Genomic DNA, 20014 nt, shown 5'->3' with positions numbered 1-20014 from the left:
GGCATAACGAGGCTAGAGTAACAGGCGAACGACCACTGATGGGAGGAGAGTCCACCTTGAATCAGGTCTAAGCGCACCAATCAGCGGTTACGCGCGTTGGAAATGGAACTGCCTTGGGACAGCGCGATTCCATTCTTTTTAGGTGGCATTGGATTTTATTCTGATTCGGTTTCTCTGCTCCTTAAAATGTCAAAGACCCGAAGCTCTTCTACAGTTTAGAGGAACTCGTGAACTGCACGATACTCTTCAAGTTTTTCTTCCTCAGAAATCTGAATCAGCTTTTTATAGCTTTATCGCTTGTTATTTTAGTATTTGACGAGGCTGGTGCGAAGTTCGCGGGTGATCTGAACAGTAAAAGCGCGAGTGTTTGTAAGTTTATTAGTACAATACCAGGAACCAGCTATCAAAGATTGGGCATATTGTGACTAGCATCCACTGTCTAACTGTTAAGCGGCAGCCGGAATTGTGTCGGAAATCTGTCACTGCCGCAGTTTAATTGTGCCACTGGAGCTCCTGAGCAGTCCTGAGCGATTTCTCCTTTCTATTTAGATCCTCTGCTGTCTTTCACTAGAAATGGGCAAAGCGCGTTCCAAAGTTAAACGCGTTAAAGCGTACAGCTACACAACTGACAGGAAAAAGCTGTGGAAGAAACGGAAGCAGGTTCCACACATAAAATGGTATGTCCTGGTGAAGACCATTTCTACTTGTTTTGTGTGGTCGAAGCGGTAACTGAGACCGTAACTCGTGCTAAGCTGACGGTTCTCAGTGGCGCTTTTCCGCCTAGCAAGATGAACAGTGCATTCGAGTTTGTTATTGCTGACTGGTTTTGATTTATCCTAAGCGTGAAAACTTGTCACCTACTTTCCGGCTGTTTGCTTACGGCGGGCGCTTATTATTCCTGTACGAGGTACGAACGTTCGTTTTCTTATTTTAGTACTGAAATCAAAGAAGCGTGGAATGCAAAGAAAAGTATCGATCAGAACCTGAGGCACATGGGTCTCGCTGTGGACGCGAATAAAACACTTCAGATTGAGGATACAAAGGTATGTTTTGGGGTTCCACGTGCTGATGCATTACGAATATTGTTATTGGTTATTATGGGGGCAGAAGGACTATTGGTTTCGCTTGCGATGTAACCGACAGCGGTCTCATTTAAACTATTTTCGCGTTTCGCAGTTATCTTTGCATGCTATGCCTTATGGCAGTGCAATGGATAATTATTTTAAATATGTTTTCTGAGGTTTTAAATTATTACCAAGCAGTAGTGGGTAAACCGGTGCAAAATCTGTTTAGGTGAGGTTACTTGGAAAAAACACGAAGAAGAAAGCCGAAAAGGTGGACGGAGATGTCGAAATGGGTGAATCCAGTGTAGCGGAAATTCTTCAGAAAAGTGCGGCAACGCCACAAGAGTCAGGCATGAAATTGTCGGAGCCGGAGGCTGAATTCTGTATGCTGATGATCGAAAAGTATGGACAAGACTATAAGGTAAGCTAAAACCTTCGTGATGCTTGTTTTGAGTTTCGGAGAATGGGGAAAATAGTAAGTACGTTTATTTCTTGCAGGCAATGGCTCGCGATGCAGACAATTATTATCAAGAAACACCCAAACAGATTCGCCGTAAAATTCAGACATTTCGACGTTTCCCCGGTCCTCACGCAAATTTCCTGAAACGCAAAGGATTGTCCCAAATGGACGTTGATGAAACGGAAATATGAGCATTTCATTGTTGTTTTTCTTTCAATACAGCTCTGTAAACCTGAATAATCATTTTTGTCAGATACCGTGGAAACATTACTAAAATTTAAAACCATCGAAAAACTGATGCTAAAGCAAGAACAAACCAGAAAAATCCAAAATTGCAAATAAATATAACACATCTCTCACGAGCTCATTTGAAAATACATTAGCACTCTAACGAATGATTTTAAAATTTATCACACAAATGACATAGGTTCTCGACTGAGTTCACTAATCTATTCTTTCGTAGAACAGAATGTACGCTTTAGCAGAAACAACACTCTGGGCTGAAGTCGGCGATACCCGATCGTCATCAAAACGCAACCACGTATTGTGGTCGGCGTGAAGGACATTAGAGGTGTCTGCAAATGAAAAAAACCAGTTTTGCACAGGCAAATGTTATCTCCAGTTTTCCACCAAATGTTGTCTCTCATACTTACAGTGTCCGCTCTGTAGAGTGCCGGAATGATCCACAACTCCATAGAGACGATATCGCGCCTGTGGTGTTAAGCTGGGCAGCCGGCAGTAAGGCGCTAAATCTAGCTTTTGTTCACAAACGACAAATCTTTCGTCTTTTCGGTCCGATGGTAGATACGGATTTCCGAATCGATTTAACTGCACAAACATCAATTTCGGAAAGCTTCGAAAGAAGAACTGTTGTGTAGCCGGGCGATCCCTCGCACACCGGGGACAGTTCCACTGGCACCGGTTAACGCTGGCATCAGCCTGCATTACCGTGGCAATCAACTTCTACAAAACCAAAACAGCTAGCAACTAGAACATCTATCTACAGCTGACCGCGAACTCCGTGCCATCAAGTTTCTCTCACACTGAGACTGAGCACTTGGCCATCGTCCGCACCCAGGGCAATCATCAGCATCTGGTCGCTATTGAATGTGCAGGATTCATAACGGCATGCCATGCATTTCACCACTGTTTCCCGGATGAACGAAAGCATAGAGTCGATAGGGGTATCGTTTACCAGTTTGTGGCGTCTGGCAGTTTCTTTAGCAAGTAAATCGGGCGGCAGGTTCTCGCTGTTTTCAATCGTCTGAGCTTTAACCCTTTCCTCTCTACTCGCACCGGCTAGTTTGGCTGAATTCGTGTCCCAGTGCAGTAGATCCAACAGTTCCTGTAAAGCTTCAGATCCATCCTGCTGGGCACTCCTAAAAAATGTATTTTACAACATGCACTGATTGTGAGATCAGCAAATATATACGCACCCTTCGAAAACCTTTTTAAAACTAGCCAGTGCACTCTTGAGAAAGACCGGAGCAAAATATTCATAATAACCACTCCACAATGATCGCAAACATTGGATAAACGCCGAGGTCACTACACCTTTCGTACTCCGCGGCAGATCATATGCTTTCATCACCGAATCCATTACCGTCGATGCCGAGCTCAGATACAATTCCCGTACAGGTCCCGAGTGTGCCAAACACTGAATAACTGCATTCATGTAGCACGTATTCCCCATATTGTACAATCCAGTAAAGCCAGGCTTCTGCAAGCCATCAAAACAGTGAACAACCTTATAACTCTACCATAGTTTTCCTTTACCGAGACACTGGCTTTCAAGAATGGTTTATGCCAATCATCTCCAGAGAAGTCAGGGAATTTGAACTGCCTTGGCTGAGTGACGCGTTTGTCTGGCTTCAGAGTTCTGTTGATCTCTGGAATCGGTTTTTCCTGAGTGCCGCCTTCAAGCACAATGGGAATTTCTCTAACAACCGGTGACGGAGCACGCGGCGGAGGAGCGTATCGCTGGCCAGCAGGCAAACCAGGAGAGTGCGGCCGACTTCCTGGAGTCCGGTCAAAGGTATTCGCTGATATTTCTAAGTGAAAATGGAAACATTAGAATACTTAGATTCTAAATGTCGCATGAAAAACGTGCTGATTAATAATGCTGAATCACTAAGGGGAAAATTAAATTCCAATCCGCAAGTCGAGAAAACCATAATGCTCACTGAGTGCATTTCGAATATATAGCCCCACATTTCTCGCTCTAATACGGTACTTGCGAGAACAAATAAAGATAATCAATTACAGTTACCATTAAGGACAGTATTCATGGACTTTGGTGGTAAATTTTCTCGGTCAACTTTCTGAACATCTCTGGATACTGGTTCCACTTTTGGATTTACGCTTTCCGAAGAAACAGTTGGTTTATTTGTTCGTGATACCTCCGGTGTCTTCCGAATTCCGTCTTCTTTCAGCGATTCACTACTTTTTGATTTCGATAAATCCGTTAAATCAGCCGACCCTCTTTTCAGCGTAATATTTGGATGGAACTCCGTTATGCTGAATAACGATTCGTCCTGACCCTTCTTGCCTGGGGGTGCAGGCTCACCTTTGTCGAGCACCACATCGCTTGTTGCACTGACTACCGCCGGTGCGGGGGGATATTGTGCACTCGGCTTCAGTAAGCGGTTTGCAACCGGCGTAGATGGCTCCACACTGGCATGGTCTGTTTTAATAGATCCAGTTCGATTTCGGTCGTCACTCAGTGGTTTAAAAGCAGTAGGTGCAGAAAATGTGCTAGGTGAAACGACGTCGGGAAACGTGGCAAGGTCGGACGACACTCTTTCCTGGTGAACTGACAATTCCGAAGTCACGGTTTTCTTGTAGAACGATCCATACACGCTATTTTCTGTCTCCAAAGATGGGAAGGCTTTCCGTTTTGGAATGGGTGATGCGCGAGGTGACAGCCTGGAAAATATACTGATGGAAGGATATTGCACGCTGTCGAGAGACGGGACTGCTGGTCCATTTAGAACTTTTTTGGACACGTTTGGGTCCGTAGTGCCATGCGGGAACTTCAATAGATAGTCGTAAAAGCCACCATCAAGTAGCAGTGATGGCTGCTTCAGAGGTTCGGCAGAGAACTACAACGCGGATTATACACTATAAATAAACTTCTAAATTCACTATAAATATCAGTTCAACAGTTTCACCTCTGTTAAAATAGTTCTTATATCAGATATCATCTTCGGAACATTTTCAATGTCTCCCATAGCATCCATCAAAACCACGTGGTCAAAAGTGTGCCGCCTTTTCCACAGGTCCTGCATGCGGGGATCAATAACTTCCCCAAGATAACCGGCGTTAATACTTCTGTCGCAACGAATAACTGTAAGTTACTGTGTTCGACAACGGGCACGATCTCGAAATCACGACAAAACGCACCTGTTATTCAGCTTTTCCTCAGGAATATTGATAACTGCATTAAACTTAATCTGGCTGGAGGCAAAGTTTTCACTTTCTCGAATATCCACGAGCAGAACTGAATTTTTGTGATCTTTCAGCAACTGGTGCAACTCTTTCGCGTCGATGGACGACTTGAAATCCGATCGCACTTTCGGCTTAACGTTCTCTTTCTTTGAGATCGCTTCATCGGGAGAAACATGATGGATTACGACACTCGGAGCTTTGGCGGCTGCTTTGACAGCTTGTTTCTCTAAATACCTGTAAAATGTCGAAATCACAACGAAGTGCAAAAAAATATACAGACTGCAAACAATTAATCGTTAGCAATTACGAGTAGGTAATACATGTTTAAGTGTGTTGTTTCGCCAATAAAAATTACAGCAAGAAAACACAAGCATTTTTTATTGTTTAGTAAATTTCATACCGCTCTTGTAAACTGCTGGACAATCTTTCTGATTCCGTCACAACTTCTTTTAAAAGACGAACATTCTTATGCCAATTCTGAAAAATCAGAACATTAGCACAAAGTGTGCAACACACGTCAGTAGAATCATCTTTTACATACCGGATCCGCAAGGAACTGTTCCGACTTTCTCAGAGCAAAGTACAGATCAATGTAGCGCATGGCAAACAAATATGCCTGTTCTTCATCCTTTTCCTTCACAGCAGTGTCAAAAGCCGAGCCCAGTGATTTAAGGCTGTTGAACATCCTGCAAAAGTGCAAATATTCCAGACTTTACAATCAATCATTATATTCTCGAAGGATCGTCAATTTCAGCTAAAAATAAGCATGTTTCTTCATAGGGATCGATTACGAATTTACACAGCTGTCAACACTATACGGGATAGCAACAGGATTTAACGGGACACCTTACCTGGTGGCAGTAGCTTTCTTTTGCAGAGGTTTCGTATTTTTGTTCATCTCTGTTTCCAGTTTCTGTACGGCTGTGTCATCCTTTAGCCTGTTATTTAACGTCTCTAAATCCTCGGCCAGATGTAATTCTTTAGGAAAAATTCGAGCTGTTCGGCTCATTTCTGTGTCTTCTCCTTGGTATCACCTGCCAGATATTATTCAGCAACCTGCAAACGGCGATGGTATGAGTTTTATCAACTGTTGATAATCCTAATTAGTAGTTGAAGCTCCTTTCCGATCACTCACTTTCAGCGTCACAGTCCGATAAGTCCACGAACCAACCGCATTCCAAAAGGAAATTACAAATGCGAGTTCAAAGGACAAAGCAGTTCGCACCGAACAGTACCAACAGCACTGACAAAAGAAAGGTAACACCGTAACAGTGGCGTAAAACAATCACTGAATCAAAGCGGGAATAAGAAAATATGCATTGCATAGAATAAATACCTATGCAAAAAAGAAGACGCTGGGTTTTCTCCAAACAATTATATGCAATAGCAGCAATACGCACTACTTGCGTTTAAGAAGCAAAGTTTCTGGGATAGCTGGCGATGGCAGACTCAAAACGTCATAACAGGAACAACGCAGGATTACGATAGGCAACTGAAGTGTTATCGTGTTATGAAAGCAGTCAGGCACTGATCCGGATCAACATAACTCCAGAGCCAAGATTTATGAAATGAAAGTCTTCACTGTCACAAAAGCGAAGCCTGGATAAATGATGGATCTTCGATCTTCCCATTCAGTATTCAACGTCTTTTAGGTCTTTTCCGCTGCTGGGCTTCTGAGGATTTCTGAGCTTCAAATCTCAGAAGCTAGTGCGTGGCGATTGTTCGCATAAAATCACAACAAAGCCTCAGGAGAACATGGAAATCAGAACCTCTGATTGCCCCTTAAAATTAAGACTGCCTTATTCAAAGCAACTGATTATCACGTATCAAATTAAAAGCTCAAATATATCTTAAATTAGATCATCAGGAAAACGTTAAAATAATCGATGACTGGACTGTTTCTCGTAAAAATTATGTCGATAAGGATAAAACGGGCAACGTTAGTATGGGCCCATTGTAAACTACGTACTGACTAAAGCTCGACTTTGTAGGGGACACTGCGGCGCGACTGCGCGGCGTCAGCATGGGGAGGGCAAAAACAAAAACATCTCGTTACGTGATCTAAGTACCGACCACAAAGGGGTTTTCCAAGAGATTATTCCCGCCTAGTTGCGTAACTCAGATCAGTCAGCTGGGATTCTTTTAGACTTTCAGTTATTTTTCAGGCTCTTAGGAGCTGTCACTTATGGCGTACAAAACGCGCAAAATTAAAATTACGTGAAGTGGTGAGTTATGAGTGGTGAGCTATAGGTAGTGAATAATAACGTTTCATTAATAACTGTTGATTTTAATTAAATCGGTGATCTTTAAGTGGTGATTCAAAATGGTGAATCAATAGTGCTGATTAAATAGTGCTGATTAGATACTGCTGATTTAACAATGATGATAAGACTGGGGTGATTAAAAAGTGGTGATGATAGAGTGGTGATTCAGCAACGTGACTGCCGCCTCGTCAACCGGAAGCCTAATTTCCGGACTTATAATTTTTTCTGAGTTTTTGTAAATTCCCATTCCACCCTACCAGTTCCAATGAGTGAGTGGAATTTAACGTATTTTTTGGAAGTGACAGTTATTTGTACTGGAAAGGCTCTTCTAATGGTACTACAGTATACTTAGTGAATCTGGATTAGTTGGTGATCCATTTAAGAGCAAGTCTCTAATGTTTTTCAGTGTTTACTTCCCACTTTATTTGTTAGAGAAAACCAAGAGAAATTTGAAATGGATCAGTTTTTTGAGTTTGCGTACTCGGTTGTAAGACGTGCGGAGCGTTATCTAACAGTCCAGAATGGGGATCAAGATCAAGATGGGGTTGACGGAGCGCTGACGCAGATGGATTATTTGCTTGGGTAACTTACCCAAACAGCAACGGTTGACAAATCAATTTGTTGGAATTTTGAATGTTTTATTTGTTAGATATACTAGAGATATCTGCGAAAATGTTCCGGAGGAGCGGACGGTGCAAGCGCAAGAGCTTTTTGATGTTTTAATTAACTACTCCAGTCGCTTACGGGATCTACTGCAAGAAGACGAAAACGGGACTGCGTCCGTTTTCCCATCACGCAGCACACCAAAGTAGATGGAAAAATATTCCTTCTGGAGGATGATTTAGCTGAACTGCGGTTCGAGGGATTTACTGTGAATGATATTGCTAAGCTTTATGGAGTTTCTAAGAGGACAGTCACGTACAGATTGGCAGATGCTGGCTTGAATAGGAAAGTAAGTGTATGTGCCAGCATCACGGCACGGTTGGGTGCAGTACTCGTAGATATTTTAGTTCGTTGCAGATTTGCATTGGTGAATTTTACCTTTTTTGATCATTATATACGTAATAAGCAGGCTATGTGTTAATTTAAATTCGTTTGCTTTTTCAGTATTCGGAATTGAGTGATGTGGATTTGGATCGCGTAATTGTGGATATTTTAAATTCGTTCCCGAACGTAGGATATCGTTACATTAACGGCCAGTTAAAATCAGGAGGTTTAACAGTCCAACGCACGAGAATTCTGGCTTCTATGAGAAGACTGGATCCGTATGGCATAGCTAATCGGTTTTTCCATTTTGTCCTCGCCGCATTTATTCAAATGCTGGCCCAAACGCGCTGTGGCACATTGATGGCAATCACAAGTTGGTTCGCTGGGGATTCGTAATACACGGGATTATTGACGGTTACTCTCGAATGGTTATTTCTCTCGTCGTTGCAACGAACAATCGCGCAAGTACAGTGCTGCAGGCCTTCCTCGTTGGCGCTGAAGCTTGGGGAGTGCCGTCCAGAGTGAGAAGCGATTGCGGCGGTAAGGTGTACAATACTGTTTTTGCGCCTTTGTCAGTTTTGCGATTGTTGCTTTTCATCAGTGTTTTTTCTGTGTATGAGTTGACAGTTTTCAGTTCTGACTGATTTTACTATTTTGTATAACTAGGTGAAAATTTCGGAGTTGCACGCTGGATGGAGCATTATATGGGTCCGAACCGCGCCAGTATCATTATGGGACCGTCAGTTCACAATCAGCGGATAGAACGGCTGTGGAGAGACTTGGGTCGCGTTGTGATTAAATTATTTCGATCTATTTTCATTCACATGGAAAATATGCAAATTTTGGATATGACGAGTGCCCGCGACATGATGGTTTTGCACTTAGTATTCACGGAAAGAATACAGAATAAGCTCAATAGCTTCATTTCTTTTTTAATAACCACAAATTGCGCACGGAGGGCGAAAAGTCACCAAGGCAGTTGTTTGTTCTCGGCTGCAATCAGAAGGGACTGAAAGGTTTTCCTCTGGAAGAAATCTTATCGGTCGACAATGCACTGCCTAACGCCGACGTGGATGTCGCAGAAAATTTCCCTCAGTACTTAAGAAATCAAGTTGGCCATTCAAGGATTCTGTCCCGGTGTGCGATAAAATCAGCAGTTTCCTGTTGAAGCTCAGGTAATTCGGGCTAGTATGGATCTGATGCGGGATGATGGATTTCATGGAATTCAGGTTTTTGCGAAGCGAAAGAAATGTTACAACATTATTTTGGTTAATGGTAGACTGACAAATCAGTGTGTCCGAATTTTAGAAAAACCTTAGTACTGCTTTCCGTTGATAATATTACTACCGGCAGTGTTAGAAGCTAGCTAATCTTTCAGAAAGCGAAAGTGAGTTTATTGCTTTAGTAAGTTAGCGTTGTAATTGACTGCTTCTGCTGAATTTAACGTTTTGTAATTGTTGGATGCATTGTTTTCATGGTGAAAACGCAACACGGCTTGGTGAGAATTAAATTTGCGGCAAGCATGTTAACTGAGAAGAAACCGCTGCGGTGACAGAAGAATTTTTAATACAGTACGCCGCCTCGTGAAAATACGTGTACGTTCCGCCGGTTATTAACGACACTTACACGTAAGTCCGATGAAGAGCTGTTCCGTACATGCCCGCTGTCAAAACTTAAGTTACAAAGTATGTGATAGATTGGTGTGCATTATTTTATTGTGTCGGAATTATTATGCGAATTGATCTGGTTTGCTTCTGGTCTCGTTCAGCTGCGTTAAGGAAGTTTGGCATCCTTGCAAGCACGCGGGATCGGTTGACTTGGATAACGCTTCAACAGTCATCTTCCCATGGATATGAAGACCGGCAGAAATTACATCGTTACTTATTGTGGCGTGCAAAAGCACTCGTGCTGTTGGACAGTCGTCCAAAAACGTAATTTTCCGAATGGCACCGGAAGAAGTTCCTAAAGACGTGCTGAATGCTTATAGATCCCAGAGGGGCGGAACATTGGACCTTGGTTTTCCAAAAGCGGGACCAAAAATGTGCGGAAGAGTTTGCTCGCGCCTTCCGTGACGTCAGTCAAAGTTCTGGCATGCGGTTCGGAAATCCGCAGATTATCATGCTAACTGCCGATCAAAACATCACATATGCCCATAGCATTGCTAAAGCCGCGGTCGAAGACAAAGTATAATATTTTGCTCTAGCTTAAAATTTAAACAAGGTTTTCTATGGATATCACACTTCTAAACTTGTTTAATCGCTTCACAGGTCATTGTGAGTTGTACACTGGGAAGAGCAGATCGTTTGCGCGCAATTGTGCAGAAAATCGCTTTGCAAATCAATTGCAAGCTGGGTGGATCCATTTGGCGCATGGCTAAAATGCTGACAAGGTAAGGTTAAATCTGCTGTTATGAAGATAATGACAACAAATTTCGTATTGTTAATTTGTTTTTCAGAAGAAGATCAGATGAGCCTTATGGTGATTGGAGTGGACGCCTATCACGACATCAAACGAAGAAATTATTCGATCGCAGCTTTGGTGACTAGCACGGACGACGATTTTACACACTGGCATAGTCGTTGTAATTTTCAGCCACCAAAAACGGAATTGGCATCAGGGATAAAGTTTTCATTCGCTTGTGCAATGATTTCGTATCGCAAGGGTATGAGCGTTTTAGTAGAACATAACAGATTTGACTTCCTCAGACGTTTTGCAGGAAGACCCGGTCAATGCCGTTGATTTATCAAGACCAGTCCATTTCGGAATCTCACATCCATACTCGGAAACACTGCAGTATTTTTGATGAAAGTACAGTATTGCTGACGGAAGGTCTTGCATTTTTCTCGCTTGCAGTGTATTAAATTCGTGTATTTTGCAGTGTGTTTTCGTGTTAATATTAATTTATGCTTAAAAAAATACCTGTTAAGTATCTCATGGTCAGCGATGGTCAGAAAGTCAGCGCTTACAATACTGTACTGCAGATTACGTTATCCTTTATGTTACCACTGCCGTAAAGTCCAAATAATATTTACATGGCTGTATGCATCGGATTGTCTGAATAAAAAAGTTCAAACTTGTGAATGTTTACTTTTTTGTTATGCTGTTTTTATTGTTGTGCAGGTGTCACATGCAACAGCTGGTCATTCACGGCAACGATCGGCATGAATTCTGGGAATCTGTTTGCATGTCGGATGTTAAAAAGCAACCGGAAAACAGCGGCACATTAAGTTTGTTAACCAACGAGAACGGTGGCATCATTGATGATACGGTGTAGATGAATACCAGTCGCGGACATCTCTTCGCTGTTGTTAACGTCGGTTGTGCGGCAAAAGATCTAGAATATTTAACGAAAAAAGTCTTGGGCTTCCAGAAGAAAGGGAAGGATGCTCAAATTGGCATCGTTACTGTGCAGGAAAGAGCTTTGATTGCTGTTCAAGGTTTGTTGTAACGGAAATCTGTATTCATAATTGCTGTTCGGATTATATAAGTAATTGCTCACGTTCTGTTTCAGCATGACGACGTTTAAAAAACTGTTAAAAGTATGTATTGGCATGGAGTTATCATATTACCGATAAAAACAGACTTTTGTCAGTATTGTACCTATTCGGCATTATGTTAAAGAAAAATGTGCTTTCGATTTCGTTCGTTTGATTCGAAGTTACGGTCACAGTGACACTTAACCTTTGCCGTATATATGTCCTTTTTCAGTGATTAGGACCGGAAATGTCAAGAGTTATTCAGCCCGGCTTAAAGGATTCGGTGGATAGCTTGGAATTCATGCAGACTACGTTTTGTACACTGTACGGATTTGAGGGATGCCGAATTACCAAATGCGGCTACACCGGCGAAGATGGCGTGGAGGCACGTGCTCAGTGCTTACACGATGGACGCTCTAGTGTTCCCATGCATAATTCAAACTTGCTGCAGATATCCTGTCTTTCCAAAGATGCTGCGCCTTTATGTGATATATTGTTAAAGTCGCGTGGTACGTGGTACGTTAAGGGCAGGTACGAATGGCTGGTTTGGAAGCCAGGATTCACTCCGGCTGGAAGCCGATCTGTGTTTGTCCGGAAACGATATTAACGAACAAGCGACACCGGTAGAAGCTGACCTGACCTGGACAGTAGGTAAACCTATTAAAGCAAGCAACGAAATTTCAAAGTATTCCCAAAATTTGTAATTGTTGGAAATATATGCGTTATTGTAGGAAAACGCCGTCGCAAAGAGGGTGGATTTCGGGTGCAGAGAAAATACTTCCCCAAATCAGAGGGGCGCGCAGAAAAACGTGTTGGAATTATTTCCACTGGAGCACCTGCCCGAAGTGTGAAAACTTGCGGCCATATTACGCACGAAATTGTATGGATGCGATTTATCAACTGGCATCGTTTGCATGTCATCGAAACAGTGCCTTTGCAAACTTGGAGTTTGTCCGTAAATGTTTTGTAAATCTGTATGTTCTGTAAGTTTTGTGTTCTGGAAATATTAATGGATGCGAAATCCAGATTTGCTGTGACTTTGTCTTTTTACCTAGAGCTATGCTATTGTCGACGAGAAAGAAGAACAAGTTGGCAAGGTTACTAGTGGATGCCCCGCACCGTCCTTGGGAACAAATATTTCGATGGATTATGTGAACACCTCGCTTTCAAAGCCTGGTACACCTTTGCGAATCAAAGTGCGCAACCAGATTGTGGAGGGAAAAGTTTCGAAAATGCCTTTGCGCAAGCAAATTAGTACCATGACAAAAGACATAAACAGAGCTAAGGTCTGTCGTTACAGTATTATAACGCGCTAAGTAAAAGTATGTAACTGGCTCACCTATGATTCCGTTATGTTTTGGTTTCGCTCGTTCGTTTTTTAGCCTGTGCAAGATAACGGGATCGTCATAACTGCATCATCATAACTGCACTCGTTTTTTTGCTACTAATTGTTAGTTGTTTGAGTAATCCTATGCTCAAAAAACCAAAGCTCCATAGTTGTATTTGACCGGCGGTTAGCTTCGTTTGCCGCATAATGTGTTGAATGCATTGCAAATAAAATTTTATGTGTTTTTACAAAGCGCATGATGTTACTGCAGAAAAATACTTTGCTGAATCCTAAACCGGAACCGTGTGCGACGAATGAATTACTCTGCTGATTTATTTTACTTTTTTCCGCAAAAATCGTTTCACAAGAAAGTTTGTTGTCGAGAACAATACGCGTATGGTAAAAATCGGCAGTGGAACACGACTAATAAGCGGAAGCCTTTGTTTTATGCCGGCCAAAATTTGTAGACAATTGATTTGCGAGCGGCATGGAAGAACTAAGTTACCGCAAGTGGGCTGTCTGTTCTTGTTCCCACCAGCATGCCGCTATAAGCTGCTGTGGCGCCAATGGTTATTTATTCGCAGCTTGCTCGTAGCTGGTCAGTTATTGCCACGCCTTACGCATGGGTTACTGTAAGAACTGTCAAACTTATTTTAAGCGGCAGATTCAGCTTAATTCACATCAGTCGGTTTCTTTTAAAGTGGAGCGTAGAAACATCGAATTTATCTTATTTTCGTTGACAAAACATTTTTTTGTTTTGCGTTTCCTGTGTGTGACTAAAATGGTTGATTTTAGCTATAAATGTGGGGTAAGAGATTGCCCATGTGTGATCCCATTAAAGGCTGACATCGATTTTTCCTGGAGCGGACCGTTGGGCGGGCTTAAATGCAGTGTTTTTGGATGTAATCACGAGTACGGTCTGCATGTTCGCTGTAGTTTATCGGCAGCTGTTAATCTCGAATTGAATTCTTACATGGGAAACTCCGCTAGCCATCGCTCCCTTATAAATGAAAATGCTGCAAGTATCACCGGATCCACAACTACGGCCCAGCACGCTGATATCAGCCCGCAAGGAAGCGGAGCACAAATTGTTCAGCCGCCAGTTTCTGGAAGCAGAGCTCAGGGTTTCACAGGAAATGCGGGGCAGGGTCAATATCAAGCCTTTAGTATGGAACCTTACGGCCTGGCAAGTAGTACAGTACATCCATTGCGAAACTTCCAGCAGCGTGAGTTGCCTTGGAGTACATTTGGCGGTGGACAGCCAGGCATTCCAAGAGCACCGGCACGTGGATCTGTACCACCTGGATTTTCAAGCAATTCGAATGTGGGAATTTTATCTTTGCCGGTCGGCAGTGGCCGGGGCAGCCGGCGAGGCCGTGGCGGGCAGCAGTATGCAGTCAAGCGACCCAGAACGGAGGAATTTCGCTCAATGACCGGTTCAAACCAATTCGGACAGCCAGTGAATCAGAGGCCAGTAGTACACCGTAAATATCCCATGGAGATTTACTTTTTCGTAGCGCCGAAGGAAATCAGATTCCGTCCCAGCGAGTGGGGTAAGTTTTTGAATTTTGTGGGTGTAAGGGTTTCTTATTAGAGAACAATTTAAATCTTAAATATCTGTTTAGTTTTAATTGAAAAATAAAATGTTTGTACTCTAGTTGATTTTTAAGTACGTTTTATGTTTGAAATGTATACGTTTTCCTCATAGCTGATGTTATTTACAGCGAATATCAGATGGAACTAGATTTCATGCGGAAAGCGGGACTAATTCGGCAAGTTGAGTTTGACGTACTGGAAGGTCATCACATCTACGCAAAAATTTCCGAAACGTTTGGGGATTGTCTTGGCAACCAGGAATGGACGTTGTTGAGCCGACTTGATGAGCCGGGAAAGCTGAAGAGTCCGTTTATTTGGCCAACAGATTTGGATATTTTATCTCCATCGTGGGCGGATCAAGACTTGTACGTACAAAGTGAAAAATGTTAAAGCGGTAATTTCGCATAGAATATTCTGCTGGTTTGAACTGTCGCATACGATTTTCAGATACACCGAGAGGGCCGTAAACCAAGCGCGAAGACGCATGTATATCGCTCTAGCTCATGGTACACTGAATATTCCGCGGGAAATCTTTGAGGAATTTGCTGCGGTAAATAGTTTGTATTAACGAAACGATATGACGTATGCCGCTATGATAATATGTGTTTACAGGATCAAGGAAGAACTGTGGAAGAACTGGATTTACGAAACGTTCCAAGTAAAAAATACATCCGAGGTCAAAACTATATTGCTATCGTTACTGAAGAAGACTTTTCCAGCTGGTATCACAAATCCCCGATCGCTTTTGGTCTGCGAGAAACATCCCGTGCTTCTACATCCGCTTTGGGGAGTGCCTCCCGTGCTTCTACACCCGCCTTGGGGAGTGCCGACCGTGCTTCTACGTCCGGCTTCCGTAGTGCATCCAGTGCATCATTCGGCTTCGGGAGTGCATCCAGTGCATCCTCCCGCTTCGGAAGTGCCTCCGTTGCTTCTACATACGGCTTTGGAAGTGTGTCTGCATCAAGGAATTCCTTTCGGGGACGGTTAGACGATACTTCTCCGTCTCCGCCGTCTTCACCGGATTTGCCTCGCCGTCGTCGCGGTCGATTAATGTTCAGCGATAGTGCTTCTGGTCGTCAATTAAACAATAACGTCATCGTACTTGGTGACTCGGATAACAGCGAAGCTGAAGAGGAGAAGAAGAACGTTGTCGCGGCCAGTAGTCCCGCAGTTACAGAACAGGTTATTGGTTTTGAACGATTAAATCGAACAAAAATTTATGCTTTTTATTTTGCAGATTATTGAAGTCGCTGAATTTCCTGAAGTTGACCCAGGCGCAAGTGAAATATCGATTGAAAGCATGAGATCTCGGCTGTGCTTAAAAGTTACCGGTCAGCGACCAATGGTCAAATCCGACTTCGTATTTGTTTGGATTAAAGGAAGCAGCAACGTACAAAATTTTATCGACTTTTACTATGCGCGTGCTGATGGTTTGGCTTATGGCGGAAGAATGGAGGTGGAAATGGATGAGTAAGTGTAATAACTGTGCTTTTCAGTTTGAAGATTTTTTATTTTTGACATGTATATAAGCGCGCTACTGTAACAGACACGGGTGTATCTGTGAGCTGTATTATGTACTGTAGCCGCTAGATGAAGTGAGACCACTGTTAGATCCGGGCGCTGCCTTCCACTCGTCAGGCATTGAGCACGAGCCTTCCTCCCACCGGGCGGCGCACACTTTGCATTGCATTTAGTATTGTGCTGCCTGCCAGGGCACCCAGAAACCACAACAAACCAGATTTATAAATAGAAAACTATTAGAGCTGTGTCATTGTGCTCTTAAAACAAATATCTTTCGTTGCAAAGAATTAAAAATAGCAAAGAACAGTAAAACATGTCAAATGTTGGTAGAAGCAGAGGGAATCAAAACATTTTTGCATGGAGCAAAGTACATATATTGGGCGTGCATTTTTCCGTACACCAGACTCTGTGGTCTCACTTCATCTAGCGGCTACAGTAGTTTACGCGCCGGTATTGAAAACTGTGTTAAAATACGCCGTGTTAAAGATAACATGCACATAAAAGTTTATTCTTGTAGTGCGTCGGATTTTGACGGGCCTTTCAAAGAATGTATCACGGAGCTTTGGAAGGATTCCGCTCGTACAAGATTCCGGATGTTGATATGGAATTATTCGAAGTGACTGATGGGATTACTTTGGTAACCGGAAAAGCTATTACAACAGAAGGCGGCATCTCGGCTTTGCGGGCATTTGGATTTCTTCTGCGTGAAGCAATACTTCATGGGAGTCCGTTTCCTCAGTGGTTTAATAATTCCGCTTTCCGGTACGTTCTGAACTTGCCAGTAGAAGTGAATGATATTTTCCGCTTCAACGTTGGAACCGGCGATACCATCAAGGACATCCTATCGGGCACGGGGCCGATCGTCTGGGCAAATGAAACATCCTTGCAGACTTGGGCAGAGAATCATCCAGCTTTCCGGTAAAATTCGACGAAATTGCCCTATAATATTAAATTTAAGAAAACTGAACAACTAACAACGTCTTTAAATTGTGGATAGCACTGAAGTGTTATATTGCAGACTGTTGCGTTGGTGCAACAAGGACGCCAGAAATTGTGTCGACACATCGCCGAGTATGAACTGTGCGGGAAGCGAGCCTCTAATTTAAAATATCTAAGTGAAGGTTTGCTGGCCGGAACGATGGGAAAGGTATGAATCACTTTTTTCAGTGCGTGTGATTGCTCTTACTTGCAATAAAATCGTTGTAGGAGCTGAGAGAAATACGTGCTCAATGGAAATTCTTCGAGAAAAGCCTTTATCGAGAGTTTGAAGAAGGAGACGATTTGCTGGAAGAGTTTCTGCCGTACAATGAACATGCCGAAGATATTAGCGATGAGCTGATGGCTGAGCAGCTGCAGATTGTGAACTGGTTTGATGAAATTGTCAAACACGACCTTAGCCACCATGAACGACGACAACTGCTCCGTTTTGTTACTTCCGGGTACCGCATTCCGGCCACTCCGAAAATCGCAATTGTTTTTTCCGTTGGACGAGAAGAAGAACGTCGCCCTCAGGCATCTACATGCAGCCATAAGCTTATGCTACCCATCGGATGCGAGTCCAAGGACAAACTGCGGCTGCACCTTCGCGAGTGCATTTTATCTGTAGACAGCGAGATGGCGGGATTTTTCCAGATGAAATGAATAACGTGTAAGGGAAATTTACTTTATTAATGACTATTTGAATTTTTAACACCCTAATTCAACCATAAATCACATAATTAAATTAAATTATTGCTAAATCGCTGTATTTTTTGAGGGATTGTTAAGCGGTAGCTGGGCAGTCGTGTGGAGTGAGAAATTACGGATTTGTTTTCGTTCCTGTTTTGGGTGGAATAATCAACTGAATTTGTATCCGACTTGAATGGATTACGGAATATTGGACTTCATTTAGTTTTGCAACATGCTGTTAATGGCTTTGATAACCGTTAAGTGGAAATCTGTTTGGTTTTATAGGAAATTCTCCAGCACATTTTGCTGGCCGCATAGCATATGAATAGCCGCATGGCATTTGAGTACTAGTTCCTTCGGCAACGGGAATTTTCTTTATGTTCCAGCGTAATTAATTTCAATAATTTGTTATCCTTGTTTTATGTTATGATTGAGAAACTGAACTGATTTTAATTAAACGCGACGTTCGTCAGCCGAAAAATCTGTCACCGACTACTCGGAGCCAACTACAATATTTCCACGCGAGACTTTCAAACTTTTAACCGGTACGCATACTTAAAAACATCTATTATTACTCAAATGTTAAGCGCGCCGCCCACCTGGATCATGATCTGTGCGGCTCATATTAAAACATCTAACAAATAAATTTGACAGAATTAAGTATGTAAAACATAATGATTTCTTTACTACAATTGTTTTTTTATACAATTGTGGTAAAGAAAATCATTATGATAAAGAATCAAATACATCAAGAAAATCTCGAGCTGAACACTTCGATAACTGCGGTAATCGGAAATAGCAATCAATTCCACACGGTGTCCAGTTAATGACCGAGCTTGCTCGCACCTGGCCGCAGTTCCATAGCGTGTCTCAATTCATCGAAAATAACTAACACCAGCGCACCACCAATGCCACGGAACATGTTGGACAGGGCGCCCATAAAGGATGTCGGGAAATCTTAATTTTGGCAATTTTCATCATGGCGTCCAGTGAATTCTTGTAGAAAATTTCCTTGCCTGCCGACTACATCATCACGCGTCGTCGCACGGTATCCCGCGGATACCTAAAGCACAAACAAAAATCAGAAAACGTACTTATAACGGAGCTGAGTTAGAATTACGCCATAAATTCGGCAATCGCCGTGACGGTGAGGCGATCATAAAGTCTAAGCATGATGGGCACTTTGCCTTCTTCGAAGTAAATTTTAAATGTGTCAGATACACCAAAATATGCAGCTCGATAAATAAATATTCCCTGGATGGAAACGTTGAAGCTGCGATACAAGCCGCGAATGCCATCGGTTTGGTAGGTTTTTCTCATACAGTTCCATAAACCAGTGAACTCACGAGTCCCCGCGTTTTTACTGACATCCACTCTAAAAAACAGCTCATTTCATACGTAGTCAGCCAGTCAGCCAGCAATTCCATGCATGTCCGATCTACTGTACTAAACTGTTGAAATCTTTTGCAATACTATTGTACAATATTTGTGTTTACTGTTCAAATTCCAAACTTCTGAGACTAAATTATGGAAATCACATAACATTACACAACAAATGATGTCAATTCCGAAAACACTGTTGAAAACAGAAAGAGGATTGGAACATACGTCTTAATGTAATTAACTCGGAATCAAGTTCTAGACTGTAAGCTGCTATAATTCCATAAATCTATTAATTTTAGAAAAATAATTCAGTTACTCGCAATAACGGATAATCAGCAATTTCGATCCGGTTAAATGGAAACGACGAACTAAACTTTCTCGCAAAGAGCCAGAAAGTATATAGTACTCGTACAAGTACATACCAAGCAGAGTTCGGGCAAAATCAAGGTAAAACCAGCGACTTCATACCAGCTGCACCCCGGCCAGAACCTTGCCCAAGAAGAAGGAGAAAAACTGTTTATCCTTGTCATCGCCCGACAAGAAGATGCGCTCACATTGGCCTTTAAATGCAAAATTCAAGGCTTGCGTGGGGAAATAACGAAAGACGTTGGCCTGATTACCACATCAGAAATTGATTTATTCCCGCTCTTTCAAATACAAATGAAAGCGCCCATCATGCTTTATAGCGCTGCTGCTTTCTATAGTCTTTCTGCACCTGTTTAATGAGCTTGACACGCTCTAACGGGGCTACAGCCGTTTTGAAAATGGCTGCGGCAATTCCCGGTCATAAAATCCTTGATTACTGCTGTCGCATCCATAAT

At 42.6% G+C, this 20014-nt stretch overlaps 4 protein-coding genes, 1 long non-coding RNA gene and 2 pseudogenes across 6 annotated transcripts; 5 read left to right on the top strand and 2 right to left on the bottom strand.

Moving 5' to 3' along the window:
• The first annotated feature begins 42 nt into the window (after positions 1-42).
• On the top strand, positions 43-1761 carry LOC129587631 (nucleolar protein 16-like). Of its 2 annotated transcripts, none has more exons than XM_055481462.1 (5): positions 43-369; positions 550-677; positions 935-1043; positions 1294-1485; positions 1563-1761. In XM_055481462.1, the coding sequence occupies exons 2-5, from the start codon at positions 574-576 to the stop codon at positions 1713-1715; spliced, it is 558 nt and encodes a 185-aa protein (XP_055337437.1). In that variant the 5' UTR covers positions 43-369; positions 550-573; the 3' UTR covers positions 1716-1761. The 2 variants fall into 2 exon arrangements, with proteins under 2 accessions (XP_055337437.1, XP_055337436.1); XM_055481461.1 differs by having other exon boundaries at positions 47-369; positions 430-677.
• LOC129587623 (ubiquitin carboxyl-terminal hydrolase 8-like) lies at positions 1703-6914 on the bottom strand. Its single transcript, XM_055481452.1, has 13 exons — positions 6308-6914; positions 6107-6214; positions 5823-6027; positions 5513-5657; positions 5372-5448; positions 4927-5205; positions 4695-4854; positions 3794-4625; positions 3301-3575; positions 2961-3244; positions 2567-2903; positions 2178-2487; positions 1703-2099 (listed from the first exon to the last, which is right to left on the bottom strand). The coding sequence occupies exons 3-13, from the start codon at positions 5978-5980 to the stop codon at positions 1969-1971; spliced, it is 2988 nt and encodes a 995-aa protein (XP_055337427.1). The 5' UTR covers positions 5981-6027; positions 6107-6214; positions 6308-6914; the 3' UTR covers positions 1703-1968.
• A 1116-nt stretch (positions 6915-8030) lies between these two features.
• Positions 8031-9149, top strand: LOC129587634 (uncharacterized). Its single transcript, XR_008690384.1, has 3 exons — positions 8031-8187; positions 8343-8762; positions 8889-9149. It is a non-coding gene; the product is annotated as an uncharacterized LOC129587634 (long non-coding RNA).
• A 416-nt stretch (positions 9150-9565) lies between these two features.
• On the top strand, positions 9566-13319 carry LOC129587879 (aminomethyltransferase, mitochondrial-like; annotated as a pseudogene).
• A 1236-nt stretch (positions 13320-14555) lies between these two features.
• LOC129587878 (uncharacterized) lies at positions 14556-16762 on the top strand. The gene is made up of 6 exons (XM_055481819.1): positions 14556-14578; positions 14750-14986; positions 15069-15171; positions 15234-15803; positions 15859-16091; positions 16660-16762. Exons 2-6 carry the CDS (start codon positions 14760-14762, stop codon positions 16760-16762), a joined length of 1236 nt encoding a protein of 411 aa, XP_055337794.1. The 5' UTR covers positions 14556-14578; positions 14750-14759.
• Positions 16763-17181: 419 nt separating this feature from the next.
• Positions 17182-18266, top strand: LOC129587632 (uncharacterized). Its single transcript, XM_055481463.1, has 2 exons — positions 17182-17289; positions 17349-18266. Exons 1-2 carry the CDS (start codon positions 17281-17283, stop codon positions 17781-17783), a joined length of 444 nt encoding a protein of 147 aa, XP_055337438.1. The 5' UTR covers positions 17182-17280; the 3' UTR covers positions 17784-18266.
• A 313-nt stretch (positions 18267-18579) lies between these two features.
• LOC129587876 (ADP/ATP translocase 1-like) lies at positions 18580-20011 on the bottom strand (annotated as a pseudogene).
• Positions 20012-20014: the final 3 nt, after the last annotated feature.

Source organism: Paramacrobiotus metropolitanus, unplaced genomic scaffold (assembly GCF_019649055.1).
Source record: "Paramacrobiotus metropolitanus isolate TYO unplaced genomic scaffold, Prichtersi_v1.0 Parri_scaffold0000026, whole genome shotgun sequence".
NCBI lineage: Eukaryota > Metazoa > Tardigrada > Eutardigrada > Parachela > Macrobiotidae > Paramacrobiotus > Paramacrobiotus metropolitanus.
Note: the sequence above shows the minus strand (reverse complement) of the source record. Positions and strands in the feature narration are given on the sequence as shown.

Bases quoted from the DNA above. Each gene is read 5' to 3' on its own strand.
- LOC129587878 (XM_055481819.1), top strand. From the start codon at position 14,760: ATGGAACTAGATTTCATGCGGAAAGCGGGACTAATTCGGCAAGTTGAG. The intron at 15,172-15,233 runs GTAAATAGTTTG...ATGTGTTTACAG, and splicing joins TCTTTGAGGAATTTGCTGCG to GATCAAGGAAGAACTGTGGA. The intron at 15,804-15,858 runs GTTATTGGTTTT...TTTATTTTGCAG, and splicing joins GTCCCGCAGTTACAGAACAG to ATTATTGAAGTCGCTGAATT.
- LOC129587631 (XM_055481462.1), top strand. From the start codon at position 574: ATGGGCAAAGCGCGTTCCAAAGTTAAACGCGTTAAAGCGTACAGCTAC. The intron at 1,044-1,293 runs GTATGTTTTGGG...AAATCTGTTTAG, and splicing joins TTCAGATTGAGGATACAAAG to GTGAGGTTACTTGGAAAAAA. The intron at 1,486-1,562 runs GTAAGCTAAAAC...TATTTCTTGCAG, and splicing joins AGTATGGACAAGACTATAAG to GCAATGGCTCGCGATGCAGA.
- LOC129587623 (XM_055481452.1), bottom strand. From the start codon at position 5,980: ATGAGCCGAACAGCTCGAATTTTTCCTAAAGAATTACATCTGGCCGAG. The intron at 3,245-3,300 runs GTAAAGGAAAAC...GATGGCTTGCAG, and splicing joins TCTTGAAAGCCAGTGTCTCG to AAGCCTGGCTTTACTGGATT. The intron at 2,488-2,566 runs GTGAGAGAAACT...TTGGTTTTGTAG, and splicing joins GCCAAGTGCTCAGTCTCAGT to AAGTTGATTGCCACGGTAAT.